Raw genomic sequence first — 21,556 nt, 5'->3', positions numbered from 1 at the left:
ACCAAGAACAAAGATTACACAAAGGAAAAAGTCCTGTCAAACAAAGGAGGCATTTAGAATGTGAGATATGAGAACACATTTCTAATATCAGTCAGTGCTTTCCTCCTTGGAAGAGGTCCAGTCTGCACCAAAATGGTGCGTTACATGGGTCAGTCACATGGGACAGTACCTTTCGTTTAGCCTTCAGCTGCTCATGGTACTTGTCACAGGTGTCTCCTGGGATCTCTCCTCCCCAGAGAGTAATTCCAACGATGGTGTAGGTGACACCCATGATGAGCAGTGGGAAACAGTACACCAGGATGATCACAATGATGTGGTACCTGCAGAGAGACGCACACACACACACACGTGCTGAAGAATCGTTTGAGTGAAACGTACAGGACTTTGAGTTTGTTGAACTTTAACTCATAAAGGCCAACCTTCATTTCCGCCTTCTCTCTCTGTCTTCATTCCACACATCTCTCCAATGTCTCGTAAGCATTGTAACCTAGAGTCCTGTGTCAAATATTTTAATTGCACATTTCCAAACTGTATTTTATGAATAAAAAATTATAAATAAGGTCTTTCTTCTCTTAATTTGTACGTATTCCCTTTAGTTAGAACCAAGGCCAAATATCCCTGATGCTTGGTTCCTTGTTTAGTAATTGTTGAGCTAAACAATTGGACGGAGTCCTGAAAGGTCAAGGTATGGGATAGAATAAGCCTGCCATGATGTGCATTATATTCCACAACAGACTATTTTATTCCCGTGACATTAGAAATTCATAACATAAATGGTTTCTTCCACATGAGAAGAGGAATTAGACACTCTGGGCCGTGATATACATTTCTTTTGATTTAAAAAAAAATCAGGTAAAAACGTTAGCATGTATGGTCATGGAATATTTTCTTGCCTTGTTACTTGGTGGATTACATACAAGCACGTCGTCATCAGGCATGGTAAACACACGGTTCTATAAATTGCCAAATTGATTCCATCCTTTCCCACCAAAATGATAAGTTTGCCCTTAGGGAGAAATGGGAGCATAACGCAGAATATCCTGGCCCACATGCAATTTTACATACTTTGTGTGGTTTCTACTGCCTTTTGAAGGCTTTAAATTAATTAATGACTTTATACCTGAGGTTTATCTTCTAAGTCAAATCCTAAACCTCTTTGCCTACCTTCTTCCTGGTAGCTAAGTACTGGTTTAAAATTAATGATTAGGTGATTCAGAATGATACCACTCCACAGCTAAGATTACTCATAATATCAGGTAGGCAAAACACAGTTTATTAACCTTGCCTTCCCTTTACAAAGTGCTTCCTGCTTAGGTGAGAGAACTCAGAAAGAAGACTTAGAAGAAGGCATGGCTGAATGAACGACCAACTCAAAAACTGAGAAGAGATGGGACTACTGCAGGCCCAGGGGCTACTTTCTTTATTTTGAGTTCTAGTCCTCTGGAGAAGCTATTCCTGGTCCACTTTGTGTCTGAACTAACATCATTTTACAGAGAGGTAAAAATGAGCTGGAATCTATTAGCTTAGCAGACCACCAGCTTTCACTAGCCTGAAAGCTAAAACTGTCATCCGATGGCATCTTGGGCTTATTAAAGTAACTGTTATTCACCTAATGTGATTGTTGTCTTCAAGGCTTATTGTCTCTGTCTGCTAACCCAGGCTTAGTCCTGGAAGCCTCTGACCTCCATACAATCTCATCTAGGCCTACCATCTTTTCAGACTTTGAGATTTACTTCTGAATAAGCTCACCCTTTCCTGTTCTTTCTGAACTCTAGTCGGCTGGTTCAATTCACCCGTTCTGACTTAAACTCTTCTCTAAGTTGACTGACTCAAACTGACTCCTCTCTCAGCCTCTGATTGAATTTCTCTGTTTGGTCTCATAGTAACTTTGACAATCTGTTCTAATCCTCCGGCTCCTTCTCATTCTTGGTTTGTTTTGTTTTCATTTTCGTTGAGATTATTCTCCATCTGCCACCTGTCTCTCCATAACTGTTCCAGTAAAACTGCTTTTTCAATCCACCCCCCTCCTCTCATAGCCTCTTTTTATCTTTGTGCTCTCATGAGATTTGTGCATATCCTATTTAGTCAAATCATTATCTGATTCGTCACTATCTCTGCCTCTCAATTAGATATCACTTTCAAAAATGGCTGGTTCCTTCTACAAATTAACCTTCCCTTCATTGTTTGGGATTAATCTGAAGGTGTGTCTGGATTTCAGCCAGATGGATTAAAGGTGTATGCTAAGGCTCAGCCACACCACAGCCAGAAACCGGCTTTTACAGCAAACAACACAATCTCAGGGTTCACAGTGTGATCAAATATTCTGCAACCTGAGCCTATAAAAGAGTTCAGACTAACCTAAATCTGTGTTCATGTGTTATAGTAACTCAAAAATGGCTCCAGAATAAACTACCTTTTATTCCCTTAAAAAAAAAAATTCTGGACTCTTGGGGATGCAGAGTTAGATAAAGTAACTGTTTAAAACGTGATTGCAGGCCAGGCAGGGTTTCACAAACCTTTGACCTCAGCCCTTGGGAGGCAGAAGCACGAATATCTCTTGAAGTTGAAAGTCAACCAGGGTTACATAAAGAGACCCTGTCTCAAAAGATTTGTAGTTATTGGCAACGTTTATTATTTTTAAATGTCATTAAAAATAGGAAAAGAAACAATTTTATTGAAATATACAGGAACAGAAGAAAATCAATTAAACAATTATGTTGGTTTTTCTCTTTTACTTTTCTTAGATCTAAAATGAAAATTTTCAATTTCTTTTTTTTCAAATGGCCTACCTAGTTCCATTTTAATTTAGTGTCCAGGTTTCTTCATGCTGAAATGAACAAATACATACAAATGAAAGCAAAACAAAATTAAAACACCTGCCAGGACCTCCTTCCACTCCTGCCAGGTTTCCTAAAAGAGCAATCAACACATTGGGCTTCAGTTCCCACTTTCTCACTCCTCTGTCAATAGCACCCTGCTGTCCCTGGTACACAGCCTCCAGCTTTTACCACTCCTTTTAGGAAATGCAGGTTCTTCTCCAACAGAAGTCATCACATCTCCAATTAAAAACCTTTGTAGCTATACAAACCAACACATGATATCGAAGTATATTTTACATTTCTTTTTCCAAGTAGTATATGACCATCCTTCCCTGCCCCCCACCGGGGGAATGGCTTTGTCTTACATGCATAGTTTTCCTCCCAATCTTCATTTCTCTAAGAGCTTGATAGATCAAGCTAAAAATTGTCAAGGAGAATTTACTTACGTGAAATGTTGCTTGGGACCTTCTGGCCACTGCACGTAGCAAAGAGTACGGCCCGGCATGACTTTTATTTTGGAATAAAGGCATTGAGGGAAGGCAAGTAGAAATGCCAAAATCCAAATACTTCCAATGACAATCTTAGTGGCTGTGGCAGAAAGTCTGGGTTTCAACGGATCAATAATAGCCATATACCTATGTGAAATAGACGAGAGCATTTTGTCATTTCCTTCATTATTGGAATTTAAAACCGGAGCTTCAAAGTGCTTTCATAGACATTTCTCACTGCTTAAGTTGATAAGGATTTTACATCTGGAATAAGCAAGACAGATAATGATGGCACTGCCTCAGGAGTCGGCAGATTTGGGGTCAAACCCTATTCTGAGACCTGCTTAACTGTTTGAAACTCAGCCTCATTATTTATAAAATAAAAGTAAGAACAGCCACGCCTTAGGGGTGCAGTGAGGATCAATGGAAACAATGTAAGTGGAAGTATTGATTACTTGGTGCTGTGCCTAGCGCACTATCTGAATTCATAAATGTCTGCTGGATGGAACTGAAAACGTATCTACTGAGTGCCTGAAAATGCAGACTTGATACTTCAACAGCTGTGTGCTCTCTTCTTTCTTTCTTTCTTTCTTTCTTTCTTTCTTTCTTTCTTTCTTTCTTCCTTCCTTCCTTCCTTCCTTCCTTCCTTCCTTCCTTCCTTCCTTCCTTTCTTTCTTTCTTTCTTTCTTTCTTTCTTTCTTTCTTTCTTTCTTTCTTTCTTTCTTTCTCCCTGTCTTTCTTTTTCTCTTAGCAGTGTGGAGAGTCAAGCTTGGACCTTGCTGCATTAGCCATGAAAGTGTTTTACCACTGAGCTACATTCCCAGACACCAACTGTCATTTCTTTTCTGTCTCTGCTGGCTTAATTTTTGAATACAAAATTAAAGTAATACAACATGGATATTGTAGATTATTGACAAGGATAGAGAGCCCCACGTAAGCGTTGAGGTCACACCCTTACTTAAACCTGCGAAAAAAGAACATTCAGCTGGGATGAAAACATCAAGCCGGATGGAGGTTTGGCTTTCACTCTAGCCAACAAGCTGAGTTTTTATTGCAGCTGGGGGAATTTGTGGTATTTATCACAGCCCCACAGTCTGGGAATGCGCACTTGCAGTCTGAAGTGCACACTTACACATGGCTACTGCAGCCCACTCTGGATTTTCAAAAGAAAAGTCACATTATTCCTACAGCCCATATGGCAAATATGTACCTTAGAAAAATGATTTCAGCTTTAAATTGGATAAAATATGGCTAATTGACAGATTTTTAAGCTAGTGATTAGAGAAAAATATTATTTATAAAATCAATTTAATTCATGTTTCTACCAATAAACATACATGTTGTTTTATTTTTACTGTGGTCCATTTTGTGCTCTACAAATATGTTTTTTCTTTATTTGTGTTCAGAGATTATACTTCAGGTTTAGGAAGAATGTTGTTAATATTACAATATTGCTTATACATGCATACACCCCTAGACACACACCAAGATGCCCCCTGTAAACATATACTAACCAGTGCAACATTAGGAGTAAGGAGATTAGCATTAGTCATAATTTACCTAAAGAAAAATTATCTATGTGATAGATAATAAATATATGTTTTAGATGCAAGCATTCTACTTATCTGTGATTGTTATACTTTGCTGCAAGATTGCATGGATAGGAAGCATCTAAAACAGTTAAATTCATAGAAGCAAGCATAGAAAAGGAAATGGGTAGCTAAAGCTTACTGGGCATGAATTTCATTGATGCAAGAAATAATGCCCTAAAGATTGGCTGTACAACACAGAATCTATCATTCCAAATGACATTAGGAACTTCTCATGTTAAATGTTTCAGGAAATTAAAACACCCTCTCTATACATATAAAATGCACAAGGAATTTCTGGAGGTGTTGCATATAATTAGTAACTTGATTATGTGGGCTATCATGGTTAAATGCATTTTCTCAAACTCGTAAGATTGTTTTATACATATACATATATACATATACATATATATACATATATATGTATCAATTATATATTATTGTAGCTTTTTAATGGGAAAATAAAAGGCAGCTTTAAAATAGAAAAATATGGTACAGTAGGTTAGGAAAGCAAAGTGAACCACGCTAGAAAATGTAATGCAATGTTGGAATGGAAGGTTACTTAAAATTCACCCCTCATGTTCTTGGTGATGAAGATAACACTCCCAGCCATCACTGATTACTAATGACAGCCAGGCAATTCACTGCGCATATGCTCAACACCTACCCTCATCAATAGATATTACCACGACGCATATTTTATAGAAAAGTAAATGGAGGTTTAAATCGATTAAAATTACTCATAGTGCACAAAAATGGAAAATCTTTGTCAATTTTCTATAGAGGTAACAGAAGGAAGAGGAATTCTTTTATCAGGATGTTCTTGTAGTTGTCAAAGTCCAAATGGAAAGAAATTATGGCTTTAATATTCATGTAAGTCCTGTAGAAGAGTAGGTAAATGGATATAAGCTGGAACTTCATAGACCATCAAAGTAGTATTTTTTACCTTCTAATCCAAAAGCATTCATGTGTAATGTTAAACACTGACGGCTTTCTATCACAGGAAGTGTAGGCAGGCATGTTTTTGCTCTCACTGTTACTGCATCTCAATTAAAGTATCTCAGTAGATTAGTTATGGCTGTATGAATGCTTCCAGAGCCAAGCACACTCACCAATAAAGTTTGCTGTACTACCCAAGTGTGTATTACTCAATTACGTCACCATCTGGCTTCTTTGTTGGTTCTGAAGTTTATAAATGCCATTTGGATATTCGCACAATTAGTTTTATATACTTAGAGTACTTTCCGGGTCCTATCACACAGATAGGCCAAAACAAATCCAAAGTTCTCATTGACTCTTTTTGTGTAGTTAACCTGACTTTAGATAAATTAATTTTTAATAGTTAGACTATTATTTCACCTGAATTATGTAGAATCAATTTAAGTTCTCACAAATTATTATGAAATTTTGAAACTTTAAAAGGATTTAAAAAAATCTTATTTTTATTTATTATTTATTTTTATTGTGTGAGTATAATATCTATGTCAGAAAAGAGCTCTGTGGAGTTTTTTTTCTCTTTCTGCATTAACATGTGTTCTGGGGATTGAATTCAGTTGTATTTGATGAGCCATCCATCATGTCAGATCTTGAAAAGTAAGGAAGACATTTTTGCCATTTCTAGTCTATTAATAAGTACCAACGCCATTCATTGGAACATCAGATTAAAGCCTTTTGTGCTATCCCACACAAAGCACGGATGTAGCCGTGAACACACATGCCATTTTAATTACTTACAGTCTGTGAAACAGATACTGAATTAATCTATTTTCTACTGCTTTAAGTAATAACCCAACTGGGTCTTTTATGAGGAAGTAAAGTTTAAGTAGCTTATAGTGTTGGAGCTCAAAGACATGGTCCTGGTAGCAGCCAGCGAGAGCCCCATAGGGCACCGGAGTGGTAGGACAGATTGTGGAAACAGAGATCACGGGCTGGATGGGTAGCAGCCTTGAGGGCTGATCCTGCTTTTTGTCTCATTACTCTCTCTCAGATTTGAACTAATCACACCCCACCATGCTCACCCATAAAATCTCCACTACACTTTGATATCTAAGTATCGGGAACTGAACTTCCAAGACATCAGTCTCATGCAATGAACAGTACCTAAATCACAGCAGAACCTAATCAAACGACTCCGCTAGATATCAATTTCAAATGTGACAAGTGCTGCAAAGACAAGGTCAAGGTAATCCATTGACTGGTTAAATTATGTTTATATTGTGTATTGGGTACCCCTAAGGTACTCATTTCAGGTTAAAACTCTGCAGAATGAGTAGACAGGCTGAGCCCTAATTAAATATAATTGATATCATAAAGGCAGGAAAATAGGGAAAGGCAGAGATGAGGGTAAATGGAAAGAAAAGCATCCAAGTTTATGCTGGAGAACGCTCCCCGAGAGACCGGAGACAGTAAGTTCTGTGGAGACTGTTTTGTCCTGTATTAGATTATGCTTCAAGGACAGGGTCTGGTCACTGGCGAGGATGACATTTAGGGAAAAGCTTGATGAAACTCACAAAATGGCAGAATACAGAGGGAGACTCAGCAAACAAAGACAGTAACATTTTCTCACTGATGGTCAGTATGAAGTTGATTCTGTTCTGTACCTTGTCCCACTGACAGTAACTTGCTCACCAATAGGGATGGAGCAAATATATGCTCAGGTTTGTGGGAACCAAACCCCTCTGGATCTTAACAAACAAAAGATCAAATTGAGAAATATATCATCCTAACAGTTGCCATCAGTATATTCCTTTGAAGAAACTCAAGCCTCTCATGGGAGCACACTGGGCTCTCCTGGACACCTAACTGAGCTGGCACCACCCTCTCCTCTCCTCATGCAATCTAGTTTCTGAGGCGTGGTTGTTTCATAAGTAACAGATACTTAAGGCTTCTTCAGTATTCAAATTATTCTGTCACCTTAACACTTTCAGAAGCTTTCTATTGTGTTGTAGGGGTGACCATTCTTGTATTCCTCATTTGGACTCAAGGACTTCTGTACATGTGTTCGGTTTGCCTTTCGTCTCAAATCTAGACTCCGTTTCATCACCATCTTTTTCTGCTAACCGAGGGAGTCTTTTGTATTTACTCTGATGGTTTTTTGAAAATCAAATATTCTGATATAATTTGTTTATTTACTCTCCATGGGACAGCCTGTTCTGTTTTGTAAGTATGATAGATATCTAGTTATAATTCATTATTCTGCTAGTATTTTTAATAAGCATTTTCTTGACTTTATGTGCTTCCTACACATTGGAAGTTTGGCAATGAAGAATGCGACCCTCGGGTGCTTGCTTGATTTTGCAAATCCTGTGAGGAAAAGGTCCATGAGACAATATAGATTGCTCTCAGCCATTCTCACTTATTCTCAGTGTGCAACTGGCCACAGTAAGTGCTCTAGACTATAAATCCCAATGTAACACGTACTCTGGATTCCTAACTATAGCTGCTGGTGATGTACAGTGACTCAACATTTCAACTTCTCCCTTTTGAGTGCCAGGGTTAGTTTCTACTGTAAAACATCACTGAAGAGATGCGAAACCTTTGTTAAAGTTGCACTTCCTAGGCCAGCTTTCTCTTTTTAATTACCATAATATCTACAAAAATTTAAGAATAATACATGTTATCATAATACATTTTATTCATCCACTCATTCATTCATTCATTCATTCATTCATTCATTCATTATTTTCTTCTTCGTTTGCTTATCGTTTGCTTGTGTGTACATGTTTGTGTGCATATATGTGTGCACACGTATGTGTGTGTACATGTATGTGTGTGTGTGTGTATGTGTCAGGCACATGTGTGATGTTGCACATGTATAAAGGACAGAAAGTAACTGTGGAGAGTGAGTTCAGTGGGTTTCAAGGATAGAACTCAGGTCATTGAGCTTTTGTTCCAAGTGTTGTATCTTAGTGTTGTTGAGTCATTTGTCAGCTTTGTTGTGACAGATTTTAAAGTCAATAACTATTGACTAAAACACACACACACACACACACACACACACACACACAGTGGGGAAGAGAGATCTGTGAACATGAGTAAGAAGTTAAAATATTATCTATCAGTTATTTACTTATATGATTTTTAGATTATATAGAATAAAACATATTAAGAATTAGATGACAGAAGTGTAGTAAACAAAGTATTCTAAACAATAATAAACATGGTGCAATTAACATTTGAAAATAAAAGGGTTATGGAGGTAAACTTAAACGAAAACTAAGTGTAACTTATTTAAAATGAGTCTTTGGTACTGTGATTAGCATGGAAATAAAAATACATTTGTAACTAATTTCTAAAGATTAAAAGAAAAATCTGCTTTTAATGTAGTCCCTATCTTTTCTGTCCAAATCTATTTCATCTGGATGATGTAGTGTAGTGGACCTTTCTTCTAATGTTTCCTCTTTAAATAATACTTTTTAAATGAAGACTGATGAGACCTTTTATGCTATTTCAAGCACTTCTAGTGTTCAGTGATTCAATGGAAATAATATTACACCTGAAAACACTGCAATTTCGTTGAACATAGAAGGAATCAATTCTATTAATTTTATTTAGCACAGATCTATATATATCAAGTTCCTTTCTGAAATGAATAGCAGCCTGCAGTCTTCCCAGTGTATTGTCTTAAACTCCCAGAGATCAGAGTTATCAGTAGAATTTCCAAATTGTATTAGCTTCTAAGTTGTGTGCCACAAAAGTTTATTTAAATGTGCACACGGAGAAAGCAGCCATTAAACATCAAAACTCAGAATAAAGGTTAGAAGTAGAGGCTGTTCCCGTAGTTAATTTTGTCCCTTAATTATATTTTCGTGTCCTCTAAAGTTGAGTAGAACATACATTTTAACAAAATAATAATTTGAAAAATTGTCTTCACTCATTCACATTGTTGATAATCTGAAGGGGGCCAGTTTCCAAGAACTGAGACTTGAACTGAGAATTATATATTCTATAATTATATACTGTATAGGCATGTGCAAAACAATTGTAACTAAAGAATGAGAGAGCTTGGATTTGAGGAATGGGAAGGACACAGGAGGAATTGGAGGTAGGAGTGGGAAGGGGAATGATGTATAGTCAATATTAATATGTGAAATTTTCAAAAGATAAATTTAAAAATGGTCAATAACAACCGTTGTGTGGAGTTTCTTGCAAGTTTGGGGAAACCTGAATCTTCTACACTGAGTTTCGCTTGCTTAACCATAGTAAAATACATGCTTTTGAGCTCTCTAAGCTCAGTCTTAAAATAATCTCATTTTTCAATGCAATGACATCTCTGGAGGACTATGCTAAGAGCATGCTGGATGATGATTTACAAGGAAAATTCTTCCTTAACAGAAAAGAAAAGGTTACATGTGTTTTTTTTTTTTTTAAATTCAAACCATAAAGAATTCAGGAGTTGAGTCAAATTCCATCATATTATGGGGTTTGGTGGTAGTTTACTCTTGTTTTCTTGTTTCTTTTTCTTTCCCAATATGGAGTGATTTTGAGTTATGATGTTGGGTTGGTAACATCTTAAAATCCATGCAAGGAGAAGCACACCGTTGTCTAAGCAGCTCTGTTCTTTTCACCTCTCTTAACTCCTTCAATCGAATGTTTTCTCTAACTTTTCTCAAACTATGCATACATCATGCTGTCAGACTATGTCCAAGGCAGGAACTTGAGAGCAGAAAAATAAAGGGTGATCTTCATGGTGCCTAGCGAGAACTTTGGAGCAGGAGGCGATATGCAAATCTTTTTTTCTTGTGTGGTTTATATAGCAAAAGAAATAGTTATGTATCTATTTTTACCTTTAATTGTTAATTACATATTTGTAGATTAAGACCTTCAAGCAATATAAGATTCATGATTAGCTTGGAAAAGTTGCCCTATCTATTCCGTATGAATTACATGTCATATTCGGCCCCATAACTTAGCCACTTTCATTTAGTCAGTTAGCGACAGTTTGACATTTGACGAAAGTTTCCTTTTGGTATCCTCCCTTTCCAGGAGGCAGGATGTGTGGATCAAACACAGCTCACAAGCACCCTTGAGTACGTTGCTGACCATTGTTGACCAACCTCTTGTGCCTTTGCGGATAAAATGGAGGCTGCTGTGACAAACGGGCAGTGATTCTATGAGCAATTAGAAAAATCTACCATATTTTTCAAATCTTCTATAATATGGAATATTGAGACATTTATATTAAAATTGGAAAATACCTTGATGCCGTTGTCCATCAAATATTAAAGCTATCTGTGCTACACGACAAGTATTTCCTACTATAATACATATCCCTACATGATCATCAATTGGAAGGTTTCTAGATTAACTTAAAGAACACATCTTTCTCAGTATCATTAAGTGAGTATCATGTCATCATTGATATATACACAATAGCTTTTCCTCTGTTTTTTACAATGTGGCTAAGAATGGAACCCCGATTAAGAGTCCAATTTCCCAGTTCACAGTTGCTTTTATTTAACAGATCTATTACCTGAAATTATTGATGAGAGGTATAGATTTTCCAGCTTTGTTTTTCTCACCATGTGAGGACAATTTTTTAACTGTCTAGAATAAGAAAAAATAACTGTCTCATTTGTGTTCTCACTTACTGTTAATGGAGCTATTGCGACATTGACAATCATTCTGTACAGACACCTGCTTGATACGATAGTCTGACAACTTCTTGTAACAAGATTTCAATTTGCTGGTGATTTTCATAGTTCCATCTCTAAGTTTACTTTTTTCTTCTTCAGATGTTTTATTCTTAATTGATTGTGTTTCTTGCTATGTTTGCTTCTACAATTATACACAGAAGTTTTTCCTGCTCTGTTTGCGTTTCAAATTCATGGCATGGGATATTTAAAAATTAACTTCCCAACCTAAAAATGAAACAATCCTACAACACAAGAAGAATTCATGTTGCGTATACTGTTTTATGCCCTTTCCCATCAACATTTATTTTCCCACACACTGAGGGATCATTTACTCACTGACATTATAAAATTTGTCCAAAATATTATTTATATTATGTACTAAATGTACCAATGAATACACGTATTCATTTTGTAAAGTCATGAATGTTGACATGAATGCATTCTGAGATATGCGTTTGTCATTTCCAAATATCCATGCATCACAGAGTGTACTTGTTCATATGTAGATGTAATAGGTAACTGTTCACATGTCCACATGAGACTGTTGACAGGTAAGTTGGTGCACTGTTTTATAATAAACCTTTAAAAATTCTATTAGTATTCTCTCTCTCTCTCTCTCTCTCTCTCTCTCTCTCTCTGTGTGTGTGTGTGTGGTGTGTGTGTGTGTTTCTGTGTATGTGCGCATCCATATATGGCATGGGGATTAAATTCAGGACATTGATAGATAAGCAATCTACCACTGAGCTACATCCCCAGATGATAAACTCTTTTAGTCATTAGAAGGACTGCACTCTAAGACAAGAGTAAAAAGCATAGTTGGGGAATATATAAGCCAGTAACATAGTCAAATATAGTGGACTAAACATTGTTGCACATTCCATAATTTTAAAAAACTGACATCTTAGAAAATTTATTTATCCTAGTAACACATTAGTAATGTACTGAGCTAGGAGTATTCAACTCTTCATACTCTTAAAAAGTCACCATATGACCTCAATGTCTCATGTAATTAGAGTAGAGTTATATTCAGTTGGCTGAGAGGTCATGAGAAGCTCAAGCGATTGTCCCACCAACCTCTGCTATCCCTTCTTTTAAATAGAATGTCAACAGTGCACAGCCTCAATCTCAATGCCTCTTTCAAGTCATCACCACTATCCTGATACAGATGACAACTGTGTCTCTTGGAGGATCATTCCACGATAGAGGAAAGTTTCTAAGCTCGGGAGTTTTACAAAACTCTGCTGTAGCCCAGTTGATAGGTGATGCACTGTCACTAACTCAACAATTTATAACTCCGTTTTATGCGATGTGTAACATACTGTTCAGTAACTCAATGGTTTAAGCTACACAAATTCAATAAGGCACAACTTCTATGATTCAGAAATCTGTGGAGATATTCACTGGTTCTCCTACTTGGAGCTCACGAGCTTTGAACGCATTTGCTTCTGGGATGCTGACTCAAAACCACCTTCATCTACCCTTCCTGTGGCCCAAGTCTCACACGACTTGTTTCTTTAAAGTCATCAATAGAATAAAGGCAATTGCTAGGTCTGTATATTAACGAGGTGCAAATTATAAGATTAGATAATTATCACTCTAACATCTTATGACGTTTGCCACATCTTGCTGGATAGATGCAAATCAGAGGATGATCACTTAACAGGAGGTAAGTTTAAAGAGAATGTGTCTGGGAGACAGAGATAATGAGAAACCCCTTAAAGTCTGCCTGCCACAAAATGGGTCAAAGTGTTCCCAGAAATCTAAGAGAATACCTTGTACGGAATCAGGTATGTAACGTATAAACACTAGCAGGACACCTAAAGTAAACTTTGATGAAAATCAGAACCAAATGCTTAGTATCAGAGAAGAAAAAAAAAACTTTAAACAAAGGCTATACGGTTAAGAAAGTAGAAAACAAAAAGAGAAAAACGAATTCGGCAAGAGGGAAGAAAGGAAATCAAATGATAGAAAATCAATAAATGCCCAACAGAACCACAGCATAAAATTGTGAATGTGAAAGCTGACTCCTTGGAAAAACACCTGAAGCAGGTAATATAACTATGGGAATTCTACAAAGAGCAAGTGAGCCATAAAATCCTAAAAATGTCAATGATGTCACTGTGGAGTTGTGGTCCCCAAATGTAAGCAAATGTTGCAGAGATTTTTCTGAGAAGAAATAGAGAAATTCTCTAATCCCATGAATGCTCCTTGAAAGCAAGGCCCTTGTTGGTCAAACATCTACCTATTCATCTAGGAGTGGGTGGGTTCACTCTTGGATACTGTGAAAAATTCAAAGAACATAATGATAAATGAGGCACAGTGCAAAAATAATTGAAAACTACAGGCTCTATAGGATCCATATAGAGGCTAATATTAGCCTAATGCCAAAGGCAGATAAAGAGAGTTTAAAAAAATGCTACAAACCAACATTTACTCAGTAACTGAACAGAAAGCTGTAATGTAAAGTACAATTATTCATATGACTCTGTCTCTGTCTGTCTGTCTGTCTGTCTGTTTGTCTGTCTTTCTCTCTCCCTCTTCCTTTCCACCCTAACCTGAGAGAGACATGTTCCATTAACAAATAGTTTTTATTCTTGGAATTCAACTCTGCATACATCTATACATGTATTTGTGTGCTCCTCAGGGTCAATTCCAGAGTTATGAACATGCTCAGTGAAAGTTATCCCACTGAGGAAGACTCCTAACTCCTCAACACTTGCTTAATAATAATAACAAATTAAATCAATTAGTAGTGTCTTATTAACTTCAGGCACATAAAGTTCTCCCTGCCTGAATTCGCAAAACCTATCTTTGCCCTTTCTTCTTCCTCTCTCGCTTATAACTATGCTTTCCAAAACATTTTGGCGTTTCCCTAACACTTTCATCATTTTGAGCTTCTTTACTGCTTTTTCCAAAGCTTTCCTCCACACTGCCCGGCCCCAGCAATGTGGCTGCTAGTCCACCACGAGCTGATACCCATGCCCCTGAAATGGCATGGCTTTTTCCTTCTCACCTCCATTACCCTCTGGACAGCAGTTAAGGGTTACAGCCTTCCAACCTTGCAGCTTTTCTTTTAAACCCTCACAAAATTACTCTTTTGTTTCCACTTGAGTCCATCTCAAATTCTTTTACTAATGAAACTAAGAACCCCAAGAGGCAACACCAACTTTGTCTGCACTATACACATCTATATAGTATTGCTGTTTTGAAACTGGAGGCTCGCTTTGCAGTTTGTGCTTCCACTGTCAGCTACACTTTTATTCCCCTTTAAAGTATTTCTTTAATGAAAAGTGGGCTCCAGGCTCTGTCAGGAACTGCCTCCCTCAGACGTGAGGGCATGGGAGCTGTACCACACGGAATCAGAAGTGCTCATGGCAGACACAGAACTTGTTTCTCTCTCTGCTTCTACTTTCGCCATAGTCCTCTTTCCACAGGAGGTCAATATTAAGAAAATCTCCAGCCCTCAGCATGAGTTTCCAAATGAAAGCTATCAACTCACGTCTTCATATTTGAGATGCTTCTAGGAAAACTCAAGAAACAAGACAAGCCAGACTGTCAATCGTTCATAGTCTTCTCCTCAAAGAAATCTAATAAAGTGCACGTTGTAATAAAACCAAACCAACCAAACAAAACCCCATAAACCTAAAACTAGATTAGATGTATTAGATATAATCTTGAGTCACAAGAACAAAGTCATCATCCTACAAACCCAGCAGGGCCTTTCATGCATCTATGTCCTTTCCCCTGTGCTGAGGATGGTGCCAGGAAGCATGGTTGTTTAACAGTGCTTTTCAATGGCTCCAAACCCATGGTTCTTTTAGATTTCGTTTGCATGGGGCTGGTTCTTTATGATAAATTTCTCTTTCCCCTAGGCACTTAAAAGTCCATCTTAAAAAACCAGGATCCTTTGCGTTAGTGGAGACTTAGTTTTGAGACTAAGAGTTTTTGTGGACTGTTTCAAAAAAAGCTACAAATAAGACCCACCATACTATGAAGATTAAAAGAAATCCACATAATTTACACATTCATGACTCTTCTTAAGCAAGTTAAAGAGCTGAGATTAATTACAGGCTAATTAAATTGCAGTAGAGCAGACTTTTGAAGACCTTCTAGATAATTGATTTTCACCTTCAATAGAGCATTGAGGAAGAAGAGAGAGAAGGGAGAGTAGAGGAGGGAGGGAAGCAGAGGAGAGACAATGGGGAGGAGAGGTAGGGTAAACTGACTAGGCAAGAAGGAATCAGTTTACTTTTTAAAGAGATATCTATTTCTATCTTCTGTATGTGAGTGGTTGCCTTCATGTATTTACGTGCATGGTGTGTCTGCCTTGTTCCCATGCAGGTCAAGAAAGTTTATTGATCCTCTGGGGCTAGAGTTACACATGGTTGTGAGATGCTGCTGGACCATGTGGCTGCTGAAGACCCAACCTAGGTTCTCTGTAAGAGCAGCTGGTGCTCCTAACCACAGAACCATCTTTCCAGGTCTTGCAATGCTTATACTAGTTTTATTCATATTCTGAAGATCGTGTTTCCATCAACAGAATGGATAGTTTGTGTCCAGTAAAAGCCAGTGGATACATGCAAGAACAGGAATGAATCTCACAAGCATTATGCTGGGTGAACAAAAAGAGTCAGATTCAAAGAACTGAATCTTCTGTGATTGAACTTTGATGGTGCTAATGTAACACGAAACAATAAGGAAATAAGCCTCATTCTCACACAACCCTGCTTCTCTAAATGGTAGATGGTAGTGTGTGCAATGTGAAAACAAGCTGCAAGCTTAAACCTGACTTAAACTGCAAGTCATGGTCCAGACGGGGGCCACCTCTATACTCTTCTTTGCCTATGTCTATCATGTGGACAAACGGTAGTCCAGGTTCAGTCAAGTGGGTGAGGACAAGCCCGAGCTCTACCTTGTTCTCCTGCACCAGTCTTCAACAATACAAGGGCAGAAATTGAAGATGGACATTCAGCACAAGTTTATAGCATTTTAGTATTACGTCTTTCATTTCTAACTGTGATAGCTAATCCTTATTGTGGGTTTGACTGTATCTAGAATCAATTAAAACCCAAACTGTTGGACAAAGACAAGAAGAAGTTACTTAATTAGAGCAGTTGAAGCAAGAGGTCCCACCTTAAATCTGGGTGTTAATTTTTGCTATAGCCCAGATGAAAAGTCATAGAAGAAGAAAATTTTGCTTTTTTGCCTGTTTGCTCTCATTCTTGGTGGTAAGTCTATTCTCGCTGGCAAGTTGCTATGGCATTCTTTAACTAATATTAGAAGCAAATTCTTTGGAATTCCAACACAGACCAGAGACCAGCAGCTCTCCAAAGAATTCTCTACACCTTCAGTGTCATATTGAAACTGCTGAGACATCCAGTCTTGCTGACTGAATAACTATAAGAGTCCCAGTCTCTCCACTGTGAGCTTGCCATTGTTGGACTATCCAGACAGCATCCTGTCAGCCAATCTAAAAAATCCTTTTTGATAGTGATAATAATTCTATCATATTTGTTCTTTTAGAGAATCCTTACTAATATAATACTAACAAAATATTTGGCTTGCCCTTTATTAAAAAATTAATTATCTTAATCTAAACTATTGAATATAGCAAGTGATACAGAAAACATATCAGATAAAGTTAAAAACATGTGTATTATAAATTCTCAGCACATTAAAACATAAAATAATTTCATAAATCTCTCACAATCGATAGCATCTCAGTATTATAATGTTTAATGATAAAATTCTGTACATTTTTCTATTATAAGAATAACACAAGAATGCCCACCTTTATTACCTTTATTCAATATTATGTTTATGGTATAATAAGCCACAAGTAAGGGCTGGCAAACATTTAATAAAAGAAAAATAATTTCTTCTCACAAAATACTTTCAGTGATGCAAATAAGTCTAATAAACTTCTACCTAAAACTAAGTGAGTTCATCAAGGTTCAATAAAGAAAATAACAAGATTAGTTATATATTAACCATAAACTACTTGAAACAGAAAATTTTTACATTCTAAAAATCTACTCATAAATCTAACAAAACAGGATCTATTTACTTGAGAAATAAAAACCATTGCCTTAAAAAGTCTTAAATATGATGAAGAGAGATATTGTTTGGAAGATTTAGCATGATAAATGTTGATCTCCAAACTGACCCAACAGATTTAATGTGGTTATTATAAGGTAAGAGTCTGTGGTTACTATATGAGCTCATTCTGAAATTTGTATGAAAAGCCAAGAAGTAGAACAGAAAAATAAGTGCAAACAAGGTTGAAGTAGAGTGAATTACACTTTGAAATTTCAGGACCTAGACTATGCTCAGTAATCACGCCTGTGGGACTTGGTACACACAACGATCAATGAAGCAAAATCAAGCGTCCATAAATAGACCTCCAGAAATATGGCTCATTGATTCTTGACACAGGTGAAAAAGAGATGAAATGGACAAGTGACAGTTGCTTCACCAAATATTTTGAAACAATTGGGCATCCATATGTAAAAAAACACTTACCTTGATCCCAACCTTATATATTATTGAAAAAGAACCATCTACCTGAATCTAAAACATCAAATATATACAGCCAGTGGAATTAAAGAAATTTTCACATAAACAGGACTCAGAGAATTTGTTCAAAATATCCACCTTAAATAAATGCTAAGAGATGTTCTTCAGGCTGAGAGAAAGTAACATCAACTGTTGTTTCAAGTCCATATTAACTAGAAACTAAACTTACACAGACTAGTAGGTTGAACGTAAAAGAATGGAAAAAGAGAGTACTCTCCAAGCTTTGGAATAAATCAGTAAAAATGAAAGAACCAGATGGAGTGCACTAATATCCAACCCGATAAACATTAGAATGAGATGAAAATGAAACATCTGAAAGTGAACTCTAAAGTGGGGTGGGCTGGGGGCATCCTCTGGGAGATGGGAGAGGAGAAATGGGATGTGGAACAGTGGGAGGGAGGACTGGGATGGGGATAATGACTGAACTGTAGAAGAAAGTATATATTTATACACACACACACACATATATATATGTGTGTGTGTGTGTGTGTGTGTGTGTTTAAAATAATCTTTTAAAAAACCATACTTAAGATAAAAATTAACAAAAAGGAATGCATGGCTCATTACTTAGGTCTACAAAGTACTGGTGACAGTAAGTGAAGAAGAGCTGGATGAACTGAAACACGAGAAATGAAGATGGCCTGGAAGGCTCAATACTCTTCAGCTGACAATGCCCTCTTAATCAGAACATGTATCGCTATCCTAATACACCTCCCCAATCCAATCCCTTAACAGAAGCTTATCCAAAAGTCGTATAGGAATTCAATGTTTCCAGAAGTAAAATCAACCTTAAAAAAGAAGAAAATATTAGAAGACTTAAATGCTGTGAAAAGAGCATGTGATTCAGAGTGTGGTAGTTGTAGATGGATGGCTCAGAAAGAAAAGCCCACATTTTGCTCAACTGAAAGTTGACCAAGGCTCAGAGATGCTCAAAGCAACTCTTCTTATAGTTCCTCATAACTAGGAAACCATAAGTGGCCCACAGAGTGGGCAACTGCACAGTGGGATACAATAAAGAATATTTGAACAGCCCTGTGAATTATTCAGTCCATTAGAAATACCAGAGATGTTCTGGTGAGCAAAAGTACCAATTCTCAAGACCACACACAGAATGCTTATGTTAATATGACCTTTTCACTGATAGACCAAGCAATGGAGAATGGATTAGTTACTGATAGGGTTTAAGGAGGCCGAGGGCATGAATACAAAGTGACTGGAAGTAATTCTTTTGTGATGATGAAAATATTTTATGAAATGATGGTGTTGATGAGGTTATTTGTGTATTAAGAGGCTTAGATTTTTACATCAATCATAACAAAATTTAAGTGGGTTATTTTTGGTGGGGATGATGTAGACAATGTATTGTTATGTAGCAAAGGGTGTCTTCAAACACATTATAGCCACTACTGACCTGAGAATCATGGTCTTTCTACCTTAACATCCAAATTTATAAAATTAAAAATTTATAAGATTTATAAGATTAAAAGTAGGCGACCAGGTCAGGTAAATTTAGTGGATTTAACTTAAAGTAGAATAAAATGTCATAGTTTGAAATTACATGACACCTCGAAAATGTACAAAGAAAACTGAGGAATATAATAAGTAACAATTCCTGGTGAGCAGTCAATAGAAGCAGAAAGCAAGATAATAAAACTAGTAAACATAAAAAGCATTGTACATAATAAGCAAGCGTATTATGGAAGGTTAGTGATGATGATGGTGGTGGTGGTATGATGATGATGATGATGGTAATGATGATGTTTGTGGTAGTGGTGGTGGTGATGATGATGACATTGACAATGATGAAGACATACATGTGAACAATTCTGTTCATTTTAAAATGCCATATTGTGTTTCAAGTAGGTTTTCCTTTAATTCTTCAGTCTGTTTTTCTATAAAAATTTACAAGCCAACAGTTGAACCATAAGTATGTAAAAATAAGTGGAAAATAGGACACGATATGTCATTACTTATTTTAATGACATAATTTCAGAAGTGCATAAGAATGACTATGTGTAGTCAATCTCTCTTGCAAGGGTCATTTGTAAAGGCAAAGCTTGATCTTTTAGAAGTAAATTGGAGACAAGATGAATAAAAGCAGGCAACGTGAACTTTCAGTTTCTTGTAAGTTTGTGGGAAAATAACCTATTGTTTATATAAAGTTATAATCACTGTCATCATTAAATATATGTTTTTAAATAGAGAAATGCATATATAAGAAAATAATAGTCTGTTCCTGGCTTCCTACAGGTAAAGATGTAGAACTCAGACCCTCCTGCACCATGCCTGCCTGGATGCTGTACGCTGTCAAGGTCCCACCTTGATGATAATGTACTGAACCTCTGAACCTGTGATCCAGCCCCAATTAAATGTTGTCCTTTACAAAACTTAGATTGATCATGGTGTCTGTTCATAGCAATAAAACCCTAACTAAAGACAGAAGTTGGTACCAGGGCCTGGAGTATTGCTGACCATGCTTTTGTTTGGAAGAATTTTGGGATTTTGGATTTGGAAAGCAGTGGAATGCTTTAAATGGGGGCTTAATGGACTATCTTAGAAGGAATGCAGAAGTCTTTGAAACTGAGAGTGATTTAAATTATGCAGTCCTGGCCCAAGAGATTTCAGAGGAAATGGATTTCAGTATGTGCTGTAAAGATTGCTTTTGTGGTATTTTGGTGAAGAATGTGGCTACTTTTTGCCCTTGTCTGAAGAGTCTGCCTGAGGCTGAGATGAAAAGACTCAGATTAATTGCATTGACAAAGGAAGTACCAGAAACACCCATCATAGACTTTGTTCTCTGGGTAAGTCTCAAGAAGAGCATTTTAATGAAAAAGGGGAAGTTGAGAAAGGAAAAATACAAATATATATGGTTCGAGTATTAAAAGGACACTAGGAAGTGAAATGGAGCTGAATCCTGTGTTCAAGGATATTAAATTAAATTAAGGGAGTAATGACCTTGCAGCAAGATCCCATCCAGCTAAGTGAGCTCCAGGCAACTTAGTACAAACCTTTAATCCTAGGAGACAGGCATACAGATCTCTAAATTCAAGGTCAATCTACAGAGCAAGATCCAGGGCAGTCAAGCTTAGGCAGTGAAGGAGTTAGAGAAGAGGAAGCTGGTGATAATGTAATAGAATGATGGGGTCATATTCCAGCTCCTGCAAGCAGCAGAACTCAGCAGACTCAGTCATGCGACTCTGGCTTTATATCCAAGAGGAGGAGACTACTGGGACGCCTGATGCTGGTTAGCTGGAGCTAAGAAAGAGATCAGCATCACTGAGGTGAAATCTTCTGGGAAGTACTTTTTGAGAGCTGTGTTCCAGAGATGTCAAGGTTGTACCTTGTGCTGTGTTTGGACTTGGTAATGTGTAAGAGTCACTCAGGTGGAACTGGTTTTGAAGGCATCAGAGGGTCATGAAAAGCAGCTGAGGCTGGGCACTGTGAGAGGC

General features: G+C 37.1%; 1 protein-coding gene across 1 annotated transcript in view; it reads right to left on the bottom strand.

Annotated features, from left to right (window-relative positions):
- Positions 1–21,556, bottom strand: part of Tacr3 (tachykinin receptor 3) — an 86,511-nt gene that overhangs the window by 52,099 nt on the left and 12,856 nt on the right. Inside the window, exons 2-3 of the mRNA NM_017053.1 lie at positions 3,266–3,454; positions 170–320 (exon numbers count right to left, since the gene is read on the bottom strand). Of these exons, the coding sequence (NP_058749.1) occupies positions 170–320; positions 3,266–3,454 (340 nt within the window). The remainder of the gene's footprint in view (positions 1–169; positions 321–3,265; positions 3,455–21,556) is intronic.

The sequence above is a fragment of the Rattus norvegicus genome, chromosome 2, assembly GCF_021556685.1.
Source record: "Rattus norvegicus strain SHRSP/BbbUtx chromosome 2, alternate assembly SHRSP_T2T, whole genome shotgun sequence".
NCBI lineage: Eukaryota > Metazoa > Chordata > Mammalia > Rodentia > Muridae > Rattus > Rattus norvegicus.
This window is presented reverse-complemented; position numbering and strand designations above follow the sequence as displayed.